The sequence below is a fragment of the Ambystoma mexicanum genome, chromosome 2q, assembly GCF_040938575.1.
Source record: "Ambystoma mexicanum isolate Mex_15411 chromosome 2q, UKY_AmexF1_1, whole genome shotgun sequence".
NCBI classification, from domain to species: Eukaryota; Metazoa; Chordata; class Amphibia; order Caudata; family Ambystomatidae; genus Ambystoma; species Ambystoma mexicanum.
The window spans coordinates 863,463,769-863,487,656 of record NC_090924.1 but is presented as its reverse complement, the minus strand read 5'-3'; the positions used below and the strand labels follow the sequence as shown (position 1 = coordinate 863,487,656).

The 23,888-nt window shown below is 46.6% G+C and overlaps 1 protein-coding gene across 9 annotated transcripts in view; it reads left to right on the top strand.

Annotated features, from left to right (window-relative positions):
* Positions 1–23,888, top strand: part of WAC (WW domain containing adaptor with coiled-coil) — a 978,331-nt gene that overhangs the window by 246,382 nt on the left and 708,061 nt on the right. For 6 of the 9 annotated variants that reach the window (XM_069648094.1, XM_069648093.1, XM_069648096.1 and 3 more), the window contains one exon: positions 22,178–22,486. The exons of the other annotated variants lie outside the window; for them this stretch is intronic. In XM_069648094.1, the coding sequence (XP_069504195.1) occupies positions 22,178–22,486 (309 nt within the window). The remainder of the gene's footprint in view (positions 1–22,177; positions 22,487–23,888) is intronic. 9 annotated transcript variants of the gene reach the window in all.

The following is a 23,888-nucleotide window of genomic DNA, read 5'->3' as shown; positions in this document are numbered from 1 at the left end:
CCTCCCTTCTAAAGAAGGCTTATTTTAAAACTGTTAAATTAATCATTATTTTATCAAGAAACCTTGAGTATAAGTGTTATTTGAATACATGTCACTGTGAATCTGTTACAACCCTACAGCTCACATTGACCCCTCTTGAGATGAGCATGGCTGCTCAGTCACTCTACCAATTTATACCAAAGGTTGGGTTACCTATTCCCAAGAGTGTTGGAGAATTCTCAGAAATGTGCGTATTCCCTTCACCTTAGAGACCCCCAGCAACTTTACTGGATTTTTGAGGACTTTTCCCCTGGAGTGTATGCAAGCCTTTTTTCCCCACACATGTTTTTTGATATGTGTTTTACTCGTGTTCTTTGATCTTTGATTATGGAGTATTAGATAACTCCATAGACAACATCTTTTCATTGTTGTCACACAGCACCTTTAGTGCAGTGGCACAGGGATGCCTTTTGGACTTCCCCAGGTTTAAATACCTTCTCTGGGATGAACTACTGTTCCCCAGAGAATGTAAAGTTAAATTGACTTTACTAGTCTTCTTAAATTCATAGACCCAGCACACACTATCTTCCTTTAGAGTGCTGGAGGGGTTACTTGGTCTCCCCTATGTCTAAACACTCTTGTAGCTGTCAAGATACCCTTTCCTATTGAAATGGCTGATGGCAGTGGTTTTATAACTAACTACCATGATTTTTGCTGACTGCCAACACTGGTAGCTAAAAATCAGGGCTGCCATGTTTTTCAATATGGCCCCCAAAACCCCTCTGTAAAAACAGACTCGGTCCTCTTTTTTTCACTGTTTCTTTGTGGACAGGTCCTTCTGGTGTTCAATTCTTCGTGCCAAACCAGGTTTGGTCCCTTTGTTCGTGAGCCTTTGTCAGGCTTCAGGTCTGAAGACCGCCCCTGGTATCTGCGTGTCTGGGGTTCGCAGGAAGTGAGGGAGGTGCCCGAAACTCCCTGTGCTTGGTTTCCTTGGAGACCCAAATGCAATCTGGCATGATTGGCTGAATGACTATCCTGCAAGAAGGACAGCCACCCTGCTGGGTGAGTGACAGCTAGGCTGGAATGAATGGGAGAAAACTGTTTAAAAGGCGAGTTTCCAGGACTGGAAGGCAGTCGACCACTGGAACGAAAGAACCAAAGACAAGCTGGAAGAGGACGGCTGCTGCAACCACTGGACTGTTGGTTTGCCCGGTGAAGCACTGCTGCACCTCTGAATCGCCAGATCTCGATTCAACAGAGAAGCTCCTTCAAGGACGGCTTCTTACTTTGAGTTGGTGGGACCAATCGGCTCAGAAGACACCTGGATACCATTCTCAATGCTGGTTAAGGTTTAGCCAGGGAGAGGGAAACCAGTTTGTGTCTTGAAGCAACGGCTACTGAACCAAAGCGACTCAATTTTGTTTGCTCCAACGACGATACTGTGCATTGCAGGAGTCCCCCCTGACGTCCTCCCTCTTGTCCCCACGACTGAGGCTCAGAAACAGCGAGATCTGCAAACTGCCAGGAACCAACGTCTTCAGCTACATCTTTTTGCTTCACATTAAGGTACTGTGTCATGCAGTTGAGAGATCCTAACTGTTGCGGTGATAGTTCGTGAAACTTTCCCAACTTGCAGGCCTAATCAGCTTGTGACCCAGCATATCATTTGCTTTCCTCTAAACTACTTCTAAAAACTTTTACAAATACTTCTCCATCTGTACCAGAACTGTTCTGTCCTATCCAAGAACACTAGACTATTGATTTTGGCCTGGCCTATTGAATTGAACTGACCCTCCTGGTACACTGAACCTTTGCTTTGACTAAAGTGTTTTCTAATCCATTGTACAAACTTATGTCTTTCTACTCTATTGAAAGTAATTGAAGTGCCATTTGGCTTTTTTTCGGAGGAGCTATAACTGTCCCTACAACATTGTATTGGTGTTTAATATTGAGTTGATTTCTACTAATGAATGTTTTCTAAATGATTGTGTAAATAAATGGTTAGGTATTTTTTACCAAGAAACCTTGAATGTAAGTGTCTGCTTAAACCACTGTGATTGTGATACTTTTGTGTAACTTTCTTTACTGCTCACGTTCCCTCTTGAGGTGTAAGCCTGGCTGCTCAGCTCGCTACCAAAAAGTGTGTAGTACAGACTAAACCAACGGTTCGTTTTTGCTTACACCTGTAGTCCTAATTGTGTGTAGTGTTCCCAGAGGGTACTGCATGCAAATCTTGCCTAACACTGTGCCACAAGGTGAGTTTGTTCATTGGTCATGTCCTTTAGCCTTCTTCCTGCCCTTCCAGGACACTAAAGTCCTTTTATGGTTGTGCACTTGCGTGGGAAAGAAGTGCTTTTTGCTGGCTGGCTCATTTGTGGTGGCTCCCAGGAAGTGGGTTGGGACTTACTGGTCTGCTGGTGTGCATGTGTGGGGCAGATCTTGCCATTGGAGGGGTGAGTCTGATCACTCACCTGACTTTGGGATAAGAGGAGCACTGCAGCAATTCCAGCAGATCCATAGAGGAGCCAAATATCCCGTTATAGCTGTGAAGACTGTGGAAGACCAAGGATGATTCATGAGGAGGCCTGGCAACAAACCTTAAGTCCCGGTGGAACCCTGTCAGGCTACTGATCTTCGAAGTCCATTGTCTGTGCTTCAACCTTCTGGATCGGCAGTGGCAACTGGTCCCGGCGTCGTCTTCTACCCAAGTTAGCTGGAGCTCTTGGAGCAGGCTCCGGATCACGCGGTTCCAACTTGGGCTACCATGATAGATGCGCCATCGGTGAGCGTTTCAGTCTGGAACTCCAGGGGTCTTCAGCTTGTCTGACAAGAAAACCTTGCGAAATTTCAGCTTCCTGCCATAGACTGGTCCGGAGACAGGACGATTTCTACGGACGCAACTGCTGTCGCCATGCAAAGGTGAAACTGGCTTTTTCGTATTTGGTGCAGTGCCTTGAAGAGTCCTGCACTGGTGCGTCGAAGTGGTTGCACCAAGCTCCTGTACCAAACCAGAACTACTTGCACCTGCAGGTCCTGGGCATCAGTGACTGGAAAAGGCAGTGGGGAAAACTCACCTCGGACGACCCTCCAACGACCCGCTGAGTCAGAGGTGAAGCTGGTGTATGGGTGGTAAGTTGTAGCGATACTTACCTGCCCCCCCCCCCTATCTCCACGCTTTAGAAAGTTGGTATGACATTTGGCTTTGGCAAAACATGTTGCCAAAAGCCCTTTGAAAGCTTGGAACAGTCTTATTCACTATAAATAAGTCATCTTCTGACCTTTGGTTCCATCTGCGCATGCCCAGTTCCCCCTCTCCTAATTTTTTCTCCATCTCATAAACTCTTGGAAACTGAACTTCAGGGAACAAGGCCCCATACAATTTTTAGGATTGCAACTCTTGTGGAGAGTTGGTGCTAACATAATAACTTTCCTTCCTGTTCAAGTATTGGGTGTGATTTGATTATGGTGCACACATTACAGTGACTGTATATATCCTTTTGCCCCGATTGTTGGTGTTTTGTATCGTGTGAAACTACCTGCCATTAGTCATTTTTCATAGTTTTCTGAGCCTAAAATAAATAGTATTTTATAACTGTACAAGTGTAATCCTTAGTGTTTCACCGCGTGGATTCATGGTGGACCGGTGACCCCACTCACCTTTCCTTGCTACCCTGATTGGTTTGGCTAACTCCTAGATTTTGCTCTCTGTTCACTACGGTTAGTTACAGCACCTTTCCCTACAAAGTATTTGCTGTTTTTTTATCTGACCTGCTGTTTTTGCAGTGATGCCTTCTGCTTTTCACTGCACTGGCTTGCTAATTTGCCATGGGGAAACTGACATGTCCTTCAGGCTGTCAGTAGTGGGACACATTGTTTCCCTTACTCTTGTTACATTATCACGTTTGCTAACTTTTTAGCATTGTTCATTGTACAATGCAGTACAATGGGGTACACATTTTGGTTGGCCCTAGACAACACTCAAGGCGATCTTTGGTTACTTTAGGTGTACCTAAGGGACACGCTGGTGGCAGCAGTTACTTTTTGCCATTTGTGTATTTTACTTTATCCTTACTGCATTTACCACGTTTGACGATCTACTGTGGCTAGTGTCTAAACATGGCTGTACCAAGTGGCTTTTCGTTCGTCCCTTGGCCATCTTTTCACTAAACCTTCTTCCTGACCTGTGAGGACAGGAAAATCCTTGTATGGAATGCCAGTGCCTGGGAAAGCGAAGGCGGTTTGCAGGGCTATGTGTTTGATGCCAGGAAGTGGGGGCTGGGGATTGTCTGGTCCCAATCCGCAAACTGGTTTCAGTGTCTCTGAATGGTAGGCATGAGCTGTGCCACCAGTGGTCCTGATTGGACCACTGCTGGGGGGGGTGCGAGTCAGATATTTGATTGGCTAGTGGGAGTTTCGGCTTTTACTGCTTTTTGGAATAACAAGAGAACCCCTTCAGAGATCTTGAAAGAAACCTGAAGAGCCAAGTATCTGGTCTAGCTGCAAGACGTGTAAGGAAACCATGGAATTGTTGGAAGAAGGCCTAGCGACAAACTTCTTCTGCTGTACTGGAAGAGCTCTGTCTTGCAGATCAGCATTCCTGCGGAGGAGCTACAATCCATGGAGTGGAAGGAACGTCCATTCTCGACGTTAGTTTGGAGTCCTTATAAGAAGAGGCCTCGGTGGCCGTCATCCGAAACAGCTTCCCTGCATCCAGTCCTGTGCTGAGAGGGTCCCTGATTTGGTTTTTTGTGTATTCTCCAACCTGAAGATATTGCACCAGCGTTTGTCGACAACCAGAGAAGTGCTCGAACCTGCAATCTCTGATTTCAGGGCCCCGAGTTGAAGTCAGGCGGGGAGTGGGGGGGGAATGCAACCTTGGACCCTCTTCAGAAGACCTGTTAAGTCCTAAGAAGAATCTGAGTAAGTGGGCCGAGTTGTAATAGTACTTACCTGAAACCCTAACTCACTTTTAAAGCTTGGGTAACTTTTAGAAACTTTTAGAACCGTTTGGCTTTGCCATTGCATGTTCGGGCATGCTTTCCGAAAGTGGGGTACTTTTTTATTAGTTGAACAACTTGTCCTCTACCCCTTGGAACTTTTCATTGGACCCCAAAAGCCCTACACATTTTTTTTCCCATTCTCACAAAGCCGTGTGGAACTTCGTTTAACTTTTGAGCACAAGGCTCCCTATATATTAGGGATGGACTTCTAAAGTTAGTGTTGTATCTCTGTGGACCTGTAGTGCTGTATATTAATACTTACCTGAAGGGGTTTATGTATTTGGCCCTACACCAGTGATTGTATATTTGTATCTTCTATTTATTGTGTGATGTTACATGCAAGTAGTCATTTGTCATAGTGTTATATGGCCGTAAGTAAATATTTATATAACTGATTGTCAAAGTGTTTCTTGACTTTTCAGTGTGTACTCATTGAGGACCCCTTACAGGCTCGCCACCTCTTGAGACTTTACCTTGACCACTCGCCTAACTACCTTGAACTGAACTGGTTACTCTGAGTTGACCCCCGTCACTTAATTAGATTGGCCTTCAATACAAATGTCCAACAGGCCAAAGTATAGAAAATCAGTCCTACAATCAACTAAGATGGCCTCCTAAACATCTACCTGTTAAGGAGAATTCTCATTTCGAATGGATTGTGTCCTCGCATGTATGCCTCATCTTTGAAAAACCTATCTCGCCAGTTTCGCTGCTTCGGAAAAAAGATTTAGCGCCAGAGGGTGCTGTGCACAATGTCGTGGCATCTGTCCCTCGAGGGCTGCTGTGTCATCACCAGTAGTATAAATAGCTTGTGCCGTGCCCGTTGGCTTCTGTTCTGTTTTGTTCCGATAGCTTCCCTTCGACATAACAGCACGCTTCATTTTTTCCTCAAGTAAAAATGTCTTCTTTGACTCATTCTACTCCGAAGTATGGTTTTAAGAAATGTCACGACTGTGGGGCAAAAATGTCAATAACATACCCTCACCTTGTCTGCCTTTTGGTGTTTTGGGTCCAGCCATCGGACCAACAACTGCGGCTCCTGTCAGTCTGACTGAAAAAGCTCTTCGGGAACACAAAGGTAAATTGGTGGTGGTCTGGAGGTATTTCGAAGATATATAAAAAGTCCAGTGAGTTGAAGGATTCCACTGTGCATAAGCACTCGAAGAGGTCTCGGTTGAGGAGTCGGTTGAGACAATCTTCGCCTTCTTACAAGAAGGAGACGAAGAGACATCATACAGGTCTCCTTCTTCGTCATGGGACTCCTCCACTGAGGTTATATGATGCCCGACTAGGTCCGATTCCCCCAGCAAGTGGAATGCTTTTAGGGGGGAAATGTTGCCAAACTTTGAGAATTCGGCCCAGACCCCCTCAAAAGAGCCTCGCAAGAGCCAGACCCTGGTCGCTCCTTTGGAAGATGCAGGAAGGTCAAAAACTACTTTGGCTAAGTCAAGTAGTAGGTCGGAAACTCGACATGCTCTACCCGCCATTAAGGTGTCGAAGGCTTCGAATCGAGAGAGTCCGTCTGATACCGGCAAAGAAGCATAAGACGTTGAAACATTTGACGTTTTCATCGGCCCGATCGCTTAGACGCCCTAGTCAAAGGAGACGTTTACTCCTTTATCGAAGACTCCTTCGACACTTTTGTTTCCCTCGAGGCAAACTCCGGTTCAGGAGAAGAGATACAGACCTGTACCGAAAACAGACTTTTAAGTCAATGTCCCCTATTTTTTTTTTTTTTTTAGGAGGATACTGCCTCAATGGTGGATATTTCTCCATTGGGAGTCAGATTTGGCACTAGGGAAGTGCCTGAAGAATTAATTGACACTGAGTCAAGAATGATAGATCTGTGACCCTCTCCACTCTGCCAGTGGTCTTGATACATCACCAGAGTTGGAGTTTGCTAGACCTGACCCTTTGGACCATGCAGATTCAGGGTACAGGAATCTCATGAACAGGGTTACTGAGTATATGGCCTCGCCAACCTTCGAACACGATGACATGAGACATCTTGGACCCAGGACCCCCAAAAAGACGCAATTCTACCTTTACATGATGTCCTTCAGAGGAAGATGGTGGCTAACTGGGACAATCCTGAATCTGGTTCAGCTATCAATAGGAGCTTTGCCAGGAAATCTAGGTAATCAACCAGTGACCCTGATTATATCAGCAAACACCCTACCCCTGAGAGTTTGGTGGTCCAGGCTGCAACTTCCACCAGACAGTGACAATAAAAGTGGACGCTTGGGCTTGCAAGGTGTTTACCTCTGGCAGTTTGGTCCTAAAGTCCACTAATGTCACCTGTACCCACGCCAGATTTACCCATTCCCTGTGGGACTGTGTTAAAATGGCGGCTGAACATATTCCAGAAGGCGTGGAAAGGGAAGGCATTCTGAGTATAGTTAAGGAGGGCAAGGAGGCGATGGGAGAGTGTCTCCATGACGACATTAGCAGATCCATGGCTGCAAGCACGGTACTGCACAGATTTGCGTGGTTGAGAAAGTCAGTGTTTGCACCGGACATGCAGGCCAGGCTGCTCAACATGCCTTTTGACGGCTCAAGGTTGTTTGGCAGCAAGGCGGATGAAAGCCTGGAGAAGCTGCAGAGCTCCAAGGAGGCAGCGAAGTCCCTTAGCGTCTCCATTCGGCAACCTCTGCAACCTTAATCGGGCTCATCTTCCTGGAGAGGTTGTAGTTTGTTAATATTCCTCTGAGTACTATTCCTCAGAGTAAGAGGACAGGCCATACAGAAAGGACAAAGAAAATGTCCTTGTGGTGGAGGAAGGGGTACTAAATCAGCACCAGCATCTTTCCCCACAGCTGCTGCCGCCTCTAAGCCACTCTGAGGCCTTGACACACAAGACCTGGTGGGAGGCAGAATCTCTCTGCATCTGAATGAATGGCTGGCATTACTTCAGATGCTTGGGCACTGGAAACGGTAGCTCAAGGTTACTGTCTTTGTTTTCTAAAAAGGCCTCTGGATCATCCACCGGGAACCAACTCCGTCAAAAATCGAGATCCGCTCCTTGTAAAGGAGATTTTAACCCTGCTAGAGAAAGGTGCGATAGACCTGTAGCGGAGAGGAATACCAAAGGGTTGGTATTCCCCCTACTTTCTCATTCCCACGAAGGACGGAGGATTGAGACCCATCTTGGACTTAGAAACGTGAACAAATTCCTCAGGAAGGACAAGTTCAGCATGGTAACCCTTTCTCAGATCCTTCAGGCTCTCCTACTCCAAGACTGGTTGGTATCATTGGACCTTGAGGATGTTTACTTTTATGTGCCAATCCATCTCAAGCACAGAGTACCTGAGGTTTGCGGTTGGCTGTTAGCAGTTTCTAGTTCTGCCAGTCGGGCTGACCTCCGCCCAAGGGTTTTCACCAAGTTGATGGCGGTAGTGGCAGCAAGTCTCAGGAGAGGGGGATTCACGTCTACCCCTACCTCGATGATTGGCTGATTGGGGCTCGTTCACCCAAACAAGCCCAGGAGCATCTCAGTATCGCCTGCTACTCCCTGAACAGACTGGGCTTCTTCCTCAATTACAGGAAGTCCCATATGATACCATTCTAAAGACTCCAGTTCATCGGAGTGGTCTTGGATACTTCCTCAGGCAAAGCCTCGCCTCCCGAGGTGAGAGCTCGGCGCATTCAGCAGATGGTAACAAAGTTCCAGAATGCCCAACATCTTCCGGCTTTCGATTATTATTTCTTTTTTTTTTTAGGTTGCTCGTTCTCATGGCATCCTGCATTTTCCTGGTGCCAGAGGCCTGATTGAGAATGAGATCCTTTCAATGAGCTCTCGGGACTCGGTGGTCCCAATTTTCAGGGAACATGTCGGATCGTCTGCTGGTTCCGAGCAGAGTGGCTCAAGACCTAATTTGGTGGGCTTGCAATGACATTCTCAAGGGACAATCTGTTTGGCAACCATGGTCGGAGATAACTGTAGTGACGGACCCTTCATTCACGGGGTGGGGAGCCCACACCAACAAACTGACAATAGGAGGTTGTTGGCCTCCATCAGAGTCCAAAGTACACATCAATCTTTTGGAGCGGATGGCAATCACATTAGTGCTGAAGGCCTGTCTGCCCTCTGTACGGGGAAATAATGTCCTGATGATAATGACGGACAACATAGAGGCTATGTACTACCTCAACAAGAGAGGAGGCGTAGGGTCACTACCACTGTTCAGAGACAATGCAGCTCTGGTTCTGGCCAATACAAGAAGGAATCTCTGTCGGCAGTTCACCTAGCCGGCGAGAAGAACACGGCGGCGGATGATCTAAGCAGGCAGAGCAGTCTCCCACGAGTGGGAATTAGCTCAGGAAGTCCTTCAAGAGATCTACACCTTTTGGGGAACCCCTCAAGTGGATCTGTTCACGACCAAGGTCAATCTTAAGTGTGAACCGTATTGCTCATGGGAATTCGGAGAGGCGTTCGTGGTGGACTGGGAACTTCCACTCCTGTACGAGTTTCCTCTAGTCCCAGTGATTCCTCATGTAATCGGGAAGTCGAGAAAGTTCAGGAAAACCATGATCCTAATTGCTCCGAATTGGGCCAGGAGGACGTGGTACCCGGACCTTCTGGATATGTCCATCTTCCCTCCAATATGTCTCCCTCAAAGAGAGGATCTTCCCTCACAAGAGGGAGGTCAAGTTCTCCCCCCGGAGGTCAAGACATTCATCCTTCACGCATGGTTTCTGAGTGGCGGAGATATAAGGATTAGGACCTCACGGACGACGTAATTAAGATCTTGCTTTCGGCCAGAAGGCCAACAACCAAGTCTTTTTATGAGTGTCGTTGGAATAAGTTCAGTAACTGGTGCAAAGACGAGAATGTGGACCCTTTTCAATGTGGCACTCCTATGGTGCTTTCTTTCTTGTTGCATTTGGCCAATCTGGACTCCAGATTGGAACAATAAAAGGATACCTAGCCACGCTTTCCATCTTTAAGCACTCCTGAAGAGGTTTCCTATTTCAAAATTCCATTCATTGTCCAATTTATGAAGTGGCTCACTAACGTGTACTCCCCAATGCCATTTCATGTCCCTGCTTGGGATTTGAATCTTGTGTTGAATTTTTTAACATGTATAACCTTTCAGCCTTTACATTCCTGCCCGTTAAGGCTTTTAACATTGAAAACTGCTGTTCTTGTGGCAGTAACATCAGCCTGCAGGTTTAGCGATTTGCAAGCTCTTTCATGCAAACCTCTGTACTCTACCTTCCATAAGGAGAGTTAAGCCATCTTTCTTGCCGAAAGTAGTTTCTGACTTTCACTTGTCAAAAAAAAGAAGTCCCTACTTTCTACCCTCCTCCTTATTTGGGCAAAGAGGAGGACAGGTTCCATAGTCTAGACCCAAAAAGGGCTCTGAGTTTTTATATGGCGAAAATGGAATGATTACGCCAGGATGACCAACTTTTGTGGGTTATACGGGGCCTAATTTTGGATTGGCGGTGACAAAACAGACTATATCCTGCTGGATTACTCTAGCTATTGGTGAGTTTTGCAGGTTAGCTGGAAAGAAACCGCCGGAAGGGCTTAGGGCCCATTCCATGAGGAGCATGGCAACTTCCGCTGCTCTTCAGACGGGAGTCCCTGTAATTGACATCTCGTCAGCTGCAACTTGGGCATCAATTCATACTTTCGTTAAGTATTATTGCTTAGACTCTTCTTCTCACGAAGGCCTTTCTGCGAAGGCTGTACTTCATTCCATTCATAAGACTAAATAGTACTCCCACCTCCAAAATAATCACTGCTTTGGGAGACAATCAAAGATGAGGAATACGTGGGAGGACACAACCCATTCGAAGAACAAGTTCCTTACCAACTGGTAACGTTCTTTCGACTGGATGTTCCTCCCACTTATTGCTCATCGCCCCTCCCATCCTACCCTGCTGTAAAATGTACGTGATTTACACTCTGCGTTCCTGAAGAGCTTACAGTCTGGGGCACGCCTGGAAGGCTCCTCGAATTATAAAACGAAAAAACACAACTGAAGCCAACGGGCGCAGCACAAGCTATTTATACTACTGGTGACGTTGACACGCCATGGCGGCCCTCGAGGGACATAGATGCCACGACATCGTGGACAGCACCCTCTGCCGAGAAATATTTTCCAAAGCAGCGAAGCTGGTGAGATATGTATATCAAAGATGAGGAATACGTGGGAGGAACATCCAGTCGAAAGAACGTTACCAGTTGGTAAGTAACTTGTTCTTCTGTGCTTATTCACTTCATCCTTAGAGACCCTCAGCTCTTTTGCTGGACTTTAGGACTTTTAATATTTATCCTGGAGTTAGACCCTTTCCTCACTCTCATATAGTTTTGATCTGATTTGGACTCTGTTTCTTTGTTTTTTGTGTCTGACGAGCTCCATAGGCATCTACTTTGTTGTATTGTGACACACAGCACCTTCAGTGCAGTGTCACAGAGAAGTCCTTTGGTTTTCTCCTAAAGTTGAAATACCTTTTCTTGGGTGAACTACTGTTCCCAAGCATAGTAAAGTGAAATTGGCTTTTATGTAGGTCCAGCACACCCCATCTTATGTGGAGTGCTTGGGGGGGGGGGGGGGTACTTAGCCCCTTTTACTACTAATTGATGTAACAGTTTTTCTGATGCTTGTTAATCTGCTTAGGAAGACGTGGCCCACATGGGCACATACAGGGACATCTATACTGAAGAGGAATCCTCTTTGATCGACAATTATGAAGATCAACAGGAGACGGAGAACTGGGAGCAAACCCAGCAAGGAGGACAGGATCCTTGGTCACATTAAGATCAGGACTCTGATATTTTGTGCATCGATTCTCCTCCTTCCACCCCGGCTCATCAGGCCTCCCCTGTGGATGACCAAATGGCTTTCAACACCATGTTGAAAAAAGCAGCAGAATTATTCAAAATTGCCACTCAAGAGGCTTTGCCGGAGCAGGATTTTGTGGAGGACAATATTAAGGAAAAACCTCCGGCAAGTCAATCCATTCCCCTCCTTAACTCTGTTGAGAGGCAGATAGCTCCATCCTTAGTCACACCTGCCCAGACAAGGGCCGTGAACCTGAGAGTTGAAAAATTATTTCGGCCTTTTCCTTCCGAACCTCTATATATCAAGGAGCATGCCATCCCGGACTCACTGGTGGTAACCACTACTCTTAAGAGGACAGGGGTACCCCTTGCCACTGGAGAATCACCTCCGGACAAGGAGTCTAAAAGATTCTATGCTCTAGGCAAGCGTGTTACGTCAGCAGCTACATATACCATTCAGGTTGCTAATAACACTATGCTATTAGCAAGCTATGCTGATGCCCAATGGAACCTGCTCCAAGAAGGCCTTCAGGAGGTCCCGGAACCAGCCAGGACCAAGCTTCTCGCCATTGTTGCGGAAGGAAAACTGGTTAACCAGAATGTGGTTAAAAACATCCTGGATACTGCAGAAACATATGGCAGATCCCTTGCACAAGTGACTCTTCTGGAAAGACACGCATGGCTGCATACATCGGGATTTAGACCTGAAACTTGGGCCTCCCTCATTAATATGCCAATCGAAGAGTCAAACCTCTTTGGGAAAGCAGTTGATGAAGCGTTGGAGACAGCCAAGGAGCAGCATGAGACCTTAAAGTCTCTGCAACAAATTACACAAAAACCCTCTTCCCAGAGGGGTAATAACTCTCGGCGGTCCTTTCGAGGACAAGCTCGTGCCGGTCAAAACAACTATGGCACGGGCAGCTTCAACAATAACCAAAAATCTGGAAGCCCCTCTTACTATCCCTCAAGGGGTCAGAAACGCGGCAAAGGTAGAAGCAGAGGCCCCAATCCCAGAGGAGCCACAGCCTCGGGTCTGAAATGACCACCAAGTCCAGGTCCCCTCCCATGCCTCCCTGGTCGGGGGGCGATTAACATCTTTCCTCAAGGCATGGGAGGGGATAACTTCGGACCAGTGGGTCTTAAGATGGTCGCCCACGGTTATTGCATGGAATTCTCCCGACTTCCACAGTTCAGAACGCCGCGCTCACGGCGCCTTTCACCGGACCATCTAAATATCCCGATTCAAGAGGTGGAAGCACTGCTGGGCAAGGACGCCATAGAAGCCGTCCCTATTCTTCAGTTAAGAGGGTATTTATTCAGTGTACTTCCTTGTACGCAAAAAGGATCTCAGTATGCGTCCTGTTCTAGATATGCGCCCAGCAAACAATTTCATAAAACCCCAGAAGTTTTGCATGGAAACACTACAAGAAGTGATCCCATTGCTGAAACGGGGGGACTTCATGGCAACATTCGATATGAAAGATGCATACATTCATATTTCAGTGTTGCCAGCGCACAGAAAATACCTAAGGTTCATGATCCAGGACAAACGCTACCAGTTCAAAGTACTCCCCTTCGGCATCGCCTTGGCGCCAAGGGCGTTTACCAAAGTCGTGGCAGCAGCACACCTGCGCAGACTATCGGTCCCAGTTTACCCTTACCTCGACGACTGGCTCATTACGGGGGACTCTTTCGACGGTTGTTTTTCGAACACCCAAAAAACAGTAGATCTCCTCTTCAGCCTGGGCTTTTCAATAAACGAAAAGAAGTCCAGCCTAGTCCCCAGCAAAGTAAAACAATTTCTGGGGGGCACTAATTCGGACAGAAGACGGTCTTGTCTTCCCCTCCAGCGAGAGGGTTCAGAACATGCTCTCTTAGATTCCTCAATATGTAGCCAGTCGAGAGGTGACGGTACGCAAAGCCATGTGGTTGCTAGGGATGATGGCGTCTTGTATATACTTGGTTCCCCACATGCGGCTGCGCATGTGTCCCATGCAAGCGTGGCTCAACAGCCAGTGGTGTCAGGCCAGCGGACAATGGGAAGATCTGGTAGTTGTCTCGCCAGCCCTGGTTCTCTCTGCAGTGGTGGTCGAAGGAAAATCTCCTGAAGGGGAAAACCTTCACCACCCCTGCAGTGGAAGCCACTCTCACGACAGACGCATCTCTCATGGGGTGGGGGTCTCACCTGCTTCAGCAGACAGCACACTGAGTGTGGTCCCACTTACTAGAGCTATTAGCAGTGTTCAAAGCATTGAAGGCCTTTCAGGTACAACTGCAAGGGAAGATGGTGCTGATCTTAACCGACAGCACTACATTACCTGAACAAACAGGGGGGCACTCCCTCTCCGGGGCTATCCAAGCTGTTCCAAAACATTTGGATATGGGCTCTCAAACACAAGATGTTTTTGTTGTCCCAAAATGTTCCAGGGGAACTCTATCTTCTAGCAGATGTACTCAGCAGAGATTTCCCTCTGCCAGAAGAGTACGAATGGCGACTGCACAAAGACATTGTATCCAGCGTCTTTGCAGAATGGGGGTTCCCAGAAATCGACCTGTTCGCTACTCAGGAGAACGCCCAATGCCAAGACTACGCCTCCAGGTACCCCCAGAACCGGTCCAAGTGGAACGGTCTCTGGATAACTTGGTCAGGGAAATTTGTTTACGCTTACCCCCTTACCCACCCCCCCCCCCGTTCTCCCCTTCTCAACAAGATAGTGCACAAGATGCACCAGGAACCAGTTACCATGATACTAGTGGCCCCCATGTGGGCCCGCCAACCCTGGTTCGCTCACCTGATGGAAATGTCCCTCTCCCCACCAGTCAAGCTGCCCTGCCTGTACAACATGTCTCAGGACAGGGGGGGGGGAAACCTTATACCCGTGCACCCAAACCCTGAACTTAGCAGCCTGGCTCCTGAGATCATAGTTTGGACACCTGCAACTCCCTCAGAGGTGCATGGACATACTCAGGGAAGCGAGGAAACCTTATACACGTTATTGCTATGCTAGCAAGTGGAAACGTTTCGTCATCTGGTGCAATTCCAAGGATGTCAATCCTATCGATTGCTCACCCTCACACATTGTGTTGCATCTAACCCACCTGTTGGACTCTGGGTTAGTCTTTAATTCCCTAAAGGTTCATCTGGCTGCTTTGTCAGCCTACACCACATAACAGCAAAAGGTATTGTGGTGGAAGATACCGGTGATTAAAGCCTTTCTTTATGGAAGGGGTTAAGAGCATTTATCCTCCCATCTCTCACCCAGCCCCTGGATGGGATCTGAATGTGGTTTTAACCAGGCTCATGGTAGCTCCCTTCAAGCCTATGCATAAAGCAAGTCTGAAAGACCTGACTTATAAATAGCCTTCCTAGTGGCTATCACTTCTATCAGAAGGGTTAGCGAACTACAGGCTCTTTCTGTTTTAGACCCTTTTGTTGCAGTCCACAAAGATAAGGTAGTTCTGCGCACACATCCAGGTTTACGCCTACATTTATTTTGAAGTTCCATGTGAACCAGCCAATCGAACTACTCGCTTTCTTCCAGAACCCTACTATCATGGCCGAAAGAAGCCTTCACACACTAGACGTACGCAGGGCAGTCATGTTTTACCTGGAGAAAACTAAACCACTAAGAAAGACTAAACAATTCTTCGTTTCAGTGGCAGCTGGTAGAGAGCAGGATCCTGTCTCTAAATCAGCTATCTCAAGGTGGATTGTCCAATGCATCACACTGTTACACTCTTGCGAAGAGAGAACTGCCCTTCAAGCCTAGAGCACATTCTACTCGAGGCACTGGGGCATCCATAGCATTCATTGCAAATGTTCCTCTTGAGTCCATTTGCAAAGCGGCAACCTGGAGTTCTGTACACACCTTTACAAAACACTATTGCCTAGACTCTCATTCTAGGTCTGATTCTCAGGTGGGACAAGCAGTACCAAGACCTCTTTTCTCGACTGTTCCTTCTCACAACCCACCTCCAACTCCGGGTACTGCTCGCTAGTCTATGCACAGCATGTGATTCTAAGCAGATTAACAAGCATCAGAAGACGTGCATTACCTACCGTAATAGCATTTCTGATGATTGCATCTGCTTAGATTCACATGCGCCCTCCCTACAGCCCCGCTCGGGGTGGAAGGAACATAGACTTCGTACTACTTTCTCTCTTTATGTACTTGCTCCCTAAAGCCTTGGGCTCCTTCATTGCAGAAAAAATACAATCGGAGGGACCTCGGCGTGTGAAGGATTTTGGGTACTACTCACGTCACGATAGGGATAGTGTTAGACACGCCTATGCCGACGTCCCCGTTCGGTCCCCGAAAGACGAGATGCAATACTCTGCGGTTACCACTGGATGTCGGACCATATCCATAGCATGTGAATCTAAGCAGATACAATCATCAGAAATGCTATTACGGTAAGCAATGCATGTCTTATGTTATCATCACTACTTTTAATGGCTGGTGGCGGTAGTTTAAAAAGTGTGCATTTTTACTGCAGGCTGAATCCTCAGCTGCAGTATAGCACTCATGGGTGAACTTTGTGTCAAAATGGCCCTGGTCGTCGTCTTTTATTTTTTGCCATTTCTTGTTAGTGAGGTCTTTCTGAGAAAATGTTATGCAGTGTATTTTTATTGTTGCACATTGCCTTTAAAAAAAGGTTTATTTAAAACGGGCCGTTGAATAATTATTTTACTAGAAAAGACCCTGCGCTATTTATTAGCCTTGCCTTGGTAAAGCCTGATTTGATGGCAGACACTGGGAAATACTGTTGGAAATCTTACATTTCTTTCCATAAACTCTGATTGGCTGCAGTCCTCAGCATTTACTTGTTGGAATGAAATAATTCATTTAGAGTATCTTTTTTGCCATAGGTGTTCAGTATTGTATCCTCTTTATAAAGTGGAGATTGCTATAGACCTGCAAAAGAAGTGGATGTTGAGCATCTGGCTGTAAGTGTGGCGGTCCGCACTACTGAAGACTGGTTGTGGATTGGAAGCCAGAATGGATGTTCAGATTGTAATTGCCGATCTATCTAGTTTCAATTTGTTTGCTAGTCACCACTATAGAATGAGGTGTCTTCCAATTTGTTTTGCTTCAGCAAGAACATACTTCTCAATAGGAATCCCTGACCTATGGTCCATATTTAATGACAAAATGCTAGAGCACTCCTGGCTCCATTGCAATCTAGTCTCATACTGGTAGACGAAGGAAGTCCTGGAATCCCCACATACGGCTGTGAAATGTTTTTGCTGATAAATGGAGTTTATCTTCCCAGTGATAGTCTGTATCTTGCCTTGAATCCTCTGACACTGGTTTGGCAGGGGGCCACTCCTGAAGAAACATCAGGTGTGATTGGCAAGGTGGAAGTAGTTGCAGTTAGAACAGGAACAACTGTCTACAATCCGTGCCATTGAACGCAAAACCTTCAGAGCCATAGGGGCAATCCCAGATGTGGGAGTTTGAACTGGTTGATTAGGCGCCCCAAATATGGTCTGGGGAATAACCTCCTTAAACAGATTCTTAAAGTAACCCAATATGAGTTCTGTTAGACAATATTGTATGTAGTAACCCTGTGGGAGACTACACCAGTCTTGTCCTCTTGGTATTCGGTAACCCACTTATTGGTATAGGTCTGTGCTACACAAGTTGGTAGAGTGACTGAGCAGCTAGACTTCTCTCAATCGGCGTAAATGTAAGTTGTAATGCTGTAACATTGAAATCCACAAATACAAGTATCCAAATAACACTTACACTCAAGGGTTTCTAGTAAAATAATTAAACTGTCAGTTTTAAGTAAGCCGTCTTTAAAAAGGGCAATGTGGAGGAATAAAAATACACTTTATAACATTTTCTCAGATTTAAGATGAGCAAGTAGATACTCTTTAGAGATGCTTCAGCTTCGTATACACTTTCTACACCCTGAGGTGACTTCAATTACTAGGACAGTATTGGCATTTATACATCACTTTTTGTACTTGATAATATTCTGAGGTTGTGTAAAAGGAAAAGGTTGGGGAAGGATAAATGTTAACAGGTTCTCTGAGCATGTGAATACTTTTCAATCTCCCAATGAAGTCTAGATTGGATCTTTCCCGGCAATACAAGTTACATTTATGCACCACCTATGAGGGACAGTTGGAATCAAAGGCAGTGGGTCAGAAGAATCTGCAGGGAGCCAGGATAGCCAAACTCAATTTGAACAATGTCTATGGAGCTGAGGCACTACTTTAGATGGCACAAACGTCTTTGCACAAGGTTTCGAGAGTCTGTTAAAAAAAAAAAAAAGAAAAAAAAAATCACTGTTGGGCCACAAGCTGTTAGGCTTGTGAAGGGCAGAGCTGAAATCAACTCTGCAAAAAGCAGCTACTGCAAGTCTCAATTAAGATAATGCAAGCTACAGACCAACGAAGTAACTACCCCTTAGACAGGACAGTACCTTAGGTTTGGAGAAGATCCAGCTGGCCTCTGTTCGAGCTGCAGTCTTGCAGATTCTGGGTTCCTGGGCCTCTGTCGTGTGGATGTCTGGAGGACTCTTGCACTGCAGTTTGAAGGTTGTCTGCAGCCACGGGCTCTTTCATTTCAGCTGCACTTTGTAGTTTCAGCTACCAGCAAATAACACCACCATGAATCTTGGATACATAATGGGCTTCCCTTGCTTCTGGAGTCCAGCACATTGGTGGGGTCAGTTGGGCTTGGGTCGTCCTGCTTCGGGAGGGTCCTCGGGATCTTCCTGGAGCTGTAGTCCGGCTTGAAGACTATGCACTAGACCACAGATTTCTGGACCCCTGCCACTGGGTTGCAGCAGCAGCAGCAAAGAAGTACAGCCAGCTGGGGAAAGTCCTCCAGCAAAGTTCATTCCTCCTACCCCCACCTGCGAGGCTAAGAACCTCGGTCATCTTTGACTCCACCCTTTCCTTCTCCGCCCACATCTCTCAGGTCTCTTAAAAAGTCAAATTTCCGACTGCACCTCCTCAGAGGTACTCTCCTTTCCTCTCCTTCCCCCAGAAGCTCATGGTATCTCAAGCTCTGGTTCTCTCTAGCTTGGACTATTGTAACAGCCTCTTTCTAAATCTACCTGCCTCTACTCTCCGCCCTCTGCAACTAATCCAGATCAGGACTGCGAGACTTGTCCTTGGCCTCAAGCCCTGGAATCGTGTATCTCCAGTTCTGAAATCTCTTCACTGGCTCCCAGTGGATGCAAGGATTAAATTCAAAACCCTCTGCATTGTCCACAAGGCTTTCTGGGGTCTGGGTCCAAAATACCTTCAGCTATCCCTCCGCAAATACCTCCACTCTCGAGCTCTTCGCTCCTCTACCTCCAACTCACTCAGGGTCAGTCATTTTTCTACAAAACGAGCTGGGGGGGTAGATCTCTTCGGCTGGGGTCTCCCTCTGGAACAGCCTCCCTGCCACTCTAAAACTTGGAGAACCATCTCCGGTTCCGGAAGCACCTCAAGACCTTCCTCTTTTCTTCTGCCTTCGCTCCCCCTCTCCCCTGCTGGTCTGTTCTCTCTTGGCACTGTGCACCTGGCCACCCTCTGCCTTTTGGGCCCAGGTACCTGCTCATCCTGTCACCCTCCCGCACTGCCTCCGGGCCACCCCTTGCACTGGGGTCTGTATCTGTACCCACACACCCTTTTACTTCCTGCACTTTTCAGACCTACCCTGTCTGCTGCCTTAAACCTAGCACTTGCAAATTGCTGGCTGCATTACCACTGTTCGTTGACTTTATCATTTATTTATTGTTATTTCTGTTTCTCCTCTGCTTCACACTTTCCACCTCTCCCCCCTTCCATGCACTTTTCCCCTCCCCCCTCTCCCATGCACTTGCACGTTCTCAATGTCACTGGGCCTAGTAAGATCACTGTTTTGTTCTCCCCTGTTCCCCTCCCTTGTCGTGCTCTGAAACACTTGTGTACGAGCGCAATAGAAATAAAATATCAATCAATCAATCTTGGGGTTAAGTGTGTCCCACCAACCCAAGGGAAGAAGTCGTCCGTTCCGGGGCTTCTCTAGTTTATTCGGAATTGGAGCTTCAGCACTGCAGCCGGACTTCACTGGACAGTTCAATGGTCCAGGAGGGTGCAGCAAGCTTCTCTTACAGTTTCCTTCTGATGTTCCGTTCAGTGGTCGACTCTTTGGTTCCAGAAGCCTCGCCTTTTATGCAGGTTTTTCCCGTCTAGGCACAGCCTAGCTGTCACTCACACAGCCTAGCTGTCACTCAAACAGCAGGGTGGCTGTCCTGGAAAGACAGCCAGCGAATCACCACTGGGTGCATTCAGGTAACCAAGGAGACTAAGCACAGGGAGTTTCGGGCAACTCCCTCGCTTCCTGCCCTGCCAGACACACTGGAGCCAGAGGCGGGTTTCAGCACTGAAGTCTGCCGAAGGCAAAACTAACAAAAGGGTTAAACCTGGTTTGGCGCACCTTGCAAGCAATGGCAAAAAAAAAAGACAGGCCATTTTGACACAATGGTCACCCATGGGTGCTATACTGCAGCTGATGATTCAGCCTGCGGTACAATAGCACAATGGTAGGAAAATTAAGCCACTGCCACCAGCCATGTAAATTAGTGAGGGGAACATAAACAATGTTACATGTGTAAGTAGAAAAAGCAGCTAAGTTACCCGCCAGCACTTCCAGATAAGATGGGGTGTGCTGGACCTACATAGGAAAAATGTAAATAAAGCCAATTTCACTTTGCTATTCTTGGGAACAGTAGTTTACCCAAGAAAAGGTATGTAAACCATACGAGAAATCCAAAGGAGCTCTCGGTGACACTGAACTGAAGGTGCTGTGTGTCGCCATACAAAAGGTTGATGCCTATGGAGTTTGTCAGACTCTGTAAGAACCAGGACGGGAGACAGTTGATACTTCAAATAATAGTTTATTCTTAAGGTTCAGAATGTCCTGTTCTCTTTAACAAATTATAGTAAGGATTGTGAAGGTAGTTTCTTCACTACTTCAAAGTCTTGGGGATAAGGTGTTTCTCAAGAGGCTCCTTCTAGTCACTCAAGCCCGGATAGGCCCACCATTCACTTCCTCTCTCCTCTCCGGGGTTCTGGAGAATAACACAAACGCAGAGTCCACGTTGCCCCTTTTATATCTTGCAATTGGCTTATGTCCCCACCAATCAGTCTCTGGCCAAGTCTCTCCCCTACTGATAGGCTGTTGGTAACAGGAGCCAATCCTGCTAAAAGGAGCTGCTGTCCCCACCTCTCCAGCTGCAGTGAGTTCAGTGTTGGAGCTTTCCCAGCATGCCTCTGGGGAATGAGGCCTCTGCAGCTCCCAACTTCCCCCTGGCCCGTTCCTGGGACACCACGGGCTGCCGTGGGTCTTTCCCCTCCCAGCTTCGGCATGCCTCCGGCCCCGCCCCCTCCCAGGAAGTTTCGCTGCAGGGGCTGTATAGGCCGTGTCCATGTGTGCGGCATGTAAGGTAAGGGGTTCGGGGCTATGGGTGGTCTTCATGAGGAGACGGACCGCTTCCCCTCTGTTGCGGGTCCAGCGGCCAAGGTATGGGGCATGTGTGTCTCTTGTCAGCCGCCAGACCCCAACGGAGCGGGAGGGGGGGTCATCTCCCCGCTGCTTGCCGTGGCATGGGCGTCTCATGCCCTGCTGTCCTTGCTGCGGCTGGTGTAACCGTTTCCCCCCAGGCGGAGCGGGAGCGGCGCAGCAGTGTCAGGAGGCACCGTCCACTCCCCGTCCGTCGCGTTAAGCGGTCCCATACCTGTCCGGACCCCGCTATCCTCAGACTCCAAAAACAGAGTTCAATTCAGATCAAAAATACATGAGTGAGAAAAGGTCTCGCTCTCTCCAGGGTCAAAAATAAAAATGTCTAAAGTCCAGCAAAAGAGCTGGGGGGTCTCTAAGGTTGGAGGAAATTAGCACAGAAATGAGTTCTCCCTAACACGGCTCTCTACCCACCTGCCACTTGTCTAACACATTTGTGGGTGGCTCCTTGAATATGTTTTGGCCCCTCACCTTTATTGTGCTTCAGAAATAAGCCGATATCTGGGGTCGTGCGCCTGGTTTTTCGTAGTCCCATTCACCCGCTGTGCTCTTTGGTATCTCCCCCAATGTGCCCTGGTTGTTTCCCTCTTAATGTAGGGGTATTGGAAATGTGTAAATTATCATTTTTGAGCAGGTGCTTGAAGATTCTTTTTTTTCCTTTTTTTTTTTTTTAACTTGGATCTGTTATTTAGTCACTTCCTAGTATAAAGAAATTAATTAGGAAAATCTTTGTTAAACACAGCTTATTTGAAGAATGTGCACGGTAAAATGTCTACTTGTGTGAAAGATTAAAGTTAAGCCATGTGAAACAGTGACATAATTGAAGTGTGATCATGTAGCTAACTGTATCAACGTGTATATTTTGTCTACCATATTGTTGTGAATCTAAATTCCAGTGGAAGAGAAGCATTCCAGTGAAGCAAGTGGTATACTCCCGCAGAATATATTGTCTCAAACAAGCAGGCACAATGACAGAGACTACAGACTGCCAAGAGCAGAAACTGCGAGTAATACTGCCACAGCACAACATACTATCAAACCAGTTCATACAACTGCTACTACCCCAAGCACCGTTCCTCCTAATCCTTTTGCTATACAACCTGATCATCAGCAAAAGAAAACATTTGATGCGAATGGAGCTCCTGCTATAGCTAAACTGCCTGCATCCACCTCCTCTGCCCCTGCAGTGAAAACTGAGAGGAAAGGTATGTTTGTTGAACTACTTGAATTCATAGTTTGGGAATATGTATTTAATTGTATAGGTTTTGCTTGTGCTTGAACGCCACCATTTGCCAACTGTCGTAATGCAGTTTTCAAATATTGTTTCCTTCCCAAAACATAATAGCCATTTGTTGAAACGTCTGACAAATGATGAATAGTTTTTGTGCAGAAATCAAATATTGGCCTTGTTCTTTCTGGATCATGTGGCATTATAAATAGAGGGTTGGATTTGGGTCTATCTGAAGTCCCAAATGACCTCTTGCTCTGTCCTCATGTGTTCCTCTTTTCCTGACTGCTTCAATCTTTCTACGTGGTGGATTCTTAGCAGAGGGTGACTCATAGAAGTAAATCCTAAAAGTGGCTCTTGGAGACCTTAATGCTGCGTAGGGTTTGGGTATTCCCATGGCTGTTTCCTTGTGTGAATCTCCTCACACTGCTTGCTTTGTTTACTCCACCGGTTGGGTATCTAGCCTTTAAGAATTATAGTGTTGTACAGCCAGCGACACTTGGGTTTTGGGTGTCAAAGACTTTTTGGCTCTTAATTCACATGATATTTGCTGATTATGTATCCTGACTGCCTTCTTATAAAGTCTCCATGAAAGCTGCAACATTATTTGCTGTGCTGGCCTTAGCACCTTGTTAGGCAAGATTGTATGCAGTACCTTTGGGTGCACTACAACAATGACCTTCTGGCAATAGGAACCCAACCTTTGGTAGAGGTCTGTACTACACAGGTTGGGAGCGTGTCGAGCAGCCATGCTTATTTTGAGAGGGTTCAATGTGAGCTGTAGGGGAGTTGCAGAGAGATTCACTGTGATAAGTATTCAAATACTCTTACACACAAGGTTTCTTGAATAAACAATTATTAATTTACCAGTCGGTTATAGAAAACCTTCTACAAAAGGTAGCAATATAAAACAACCCACAAATACACCCCAAAAATACACTTAGTTATCTAAATCAGCAAATGCCCATTTGGGATGACACACGGGCACTACCTACACCCTCGGGTGATTTCAATAGCTAAGGTGCTGTTGGCATTAATAGATCACTGTTGCATTTAGAATATTCTTCGGAGTAGTGTTTAAAGAGACGAGAGTTCAGAATAAAACAAGTATTCACAGTTATTCTTAAATAGGGAAGTACTTTCAAAACAACCCCCCAATGCAAAGTTAGTTAACCCTTTCTTAGAAGTAAAGCAAAACACATAAACGGAAGTGAGAAGTCATTCAGGGAGCCAGGCCAGCCAAAGTTAAGTTAGCAAAAGTCAAGGTGAACTGAAGCTCTTCTTGCAGGTAAGTAGAAAGTCTTTTCAAATGTTTAAAAAGTCTTGATAGAATAGAAGAAAGCAAAATAGGGCCACAAGCTGATTAGGCTTGTGAGGTG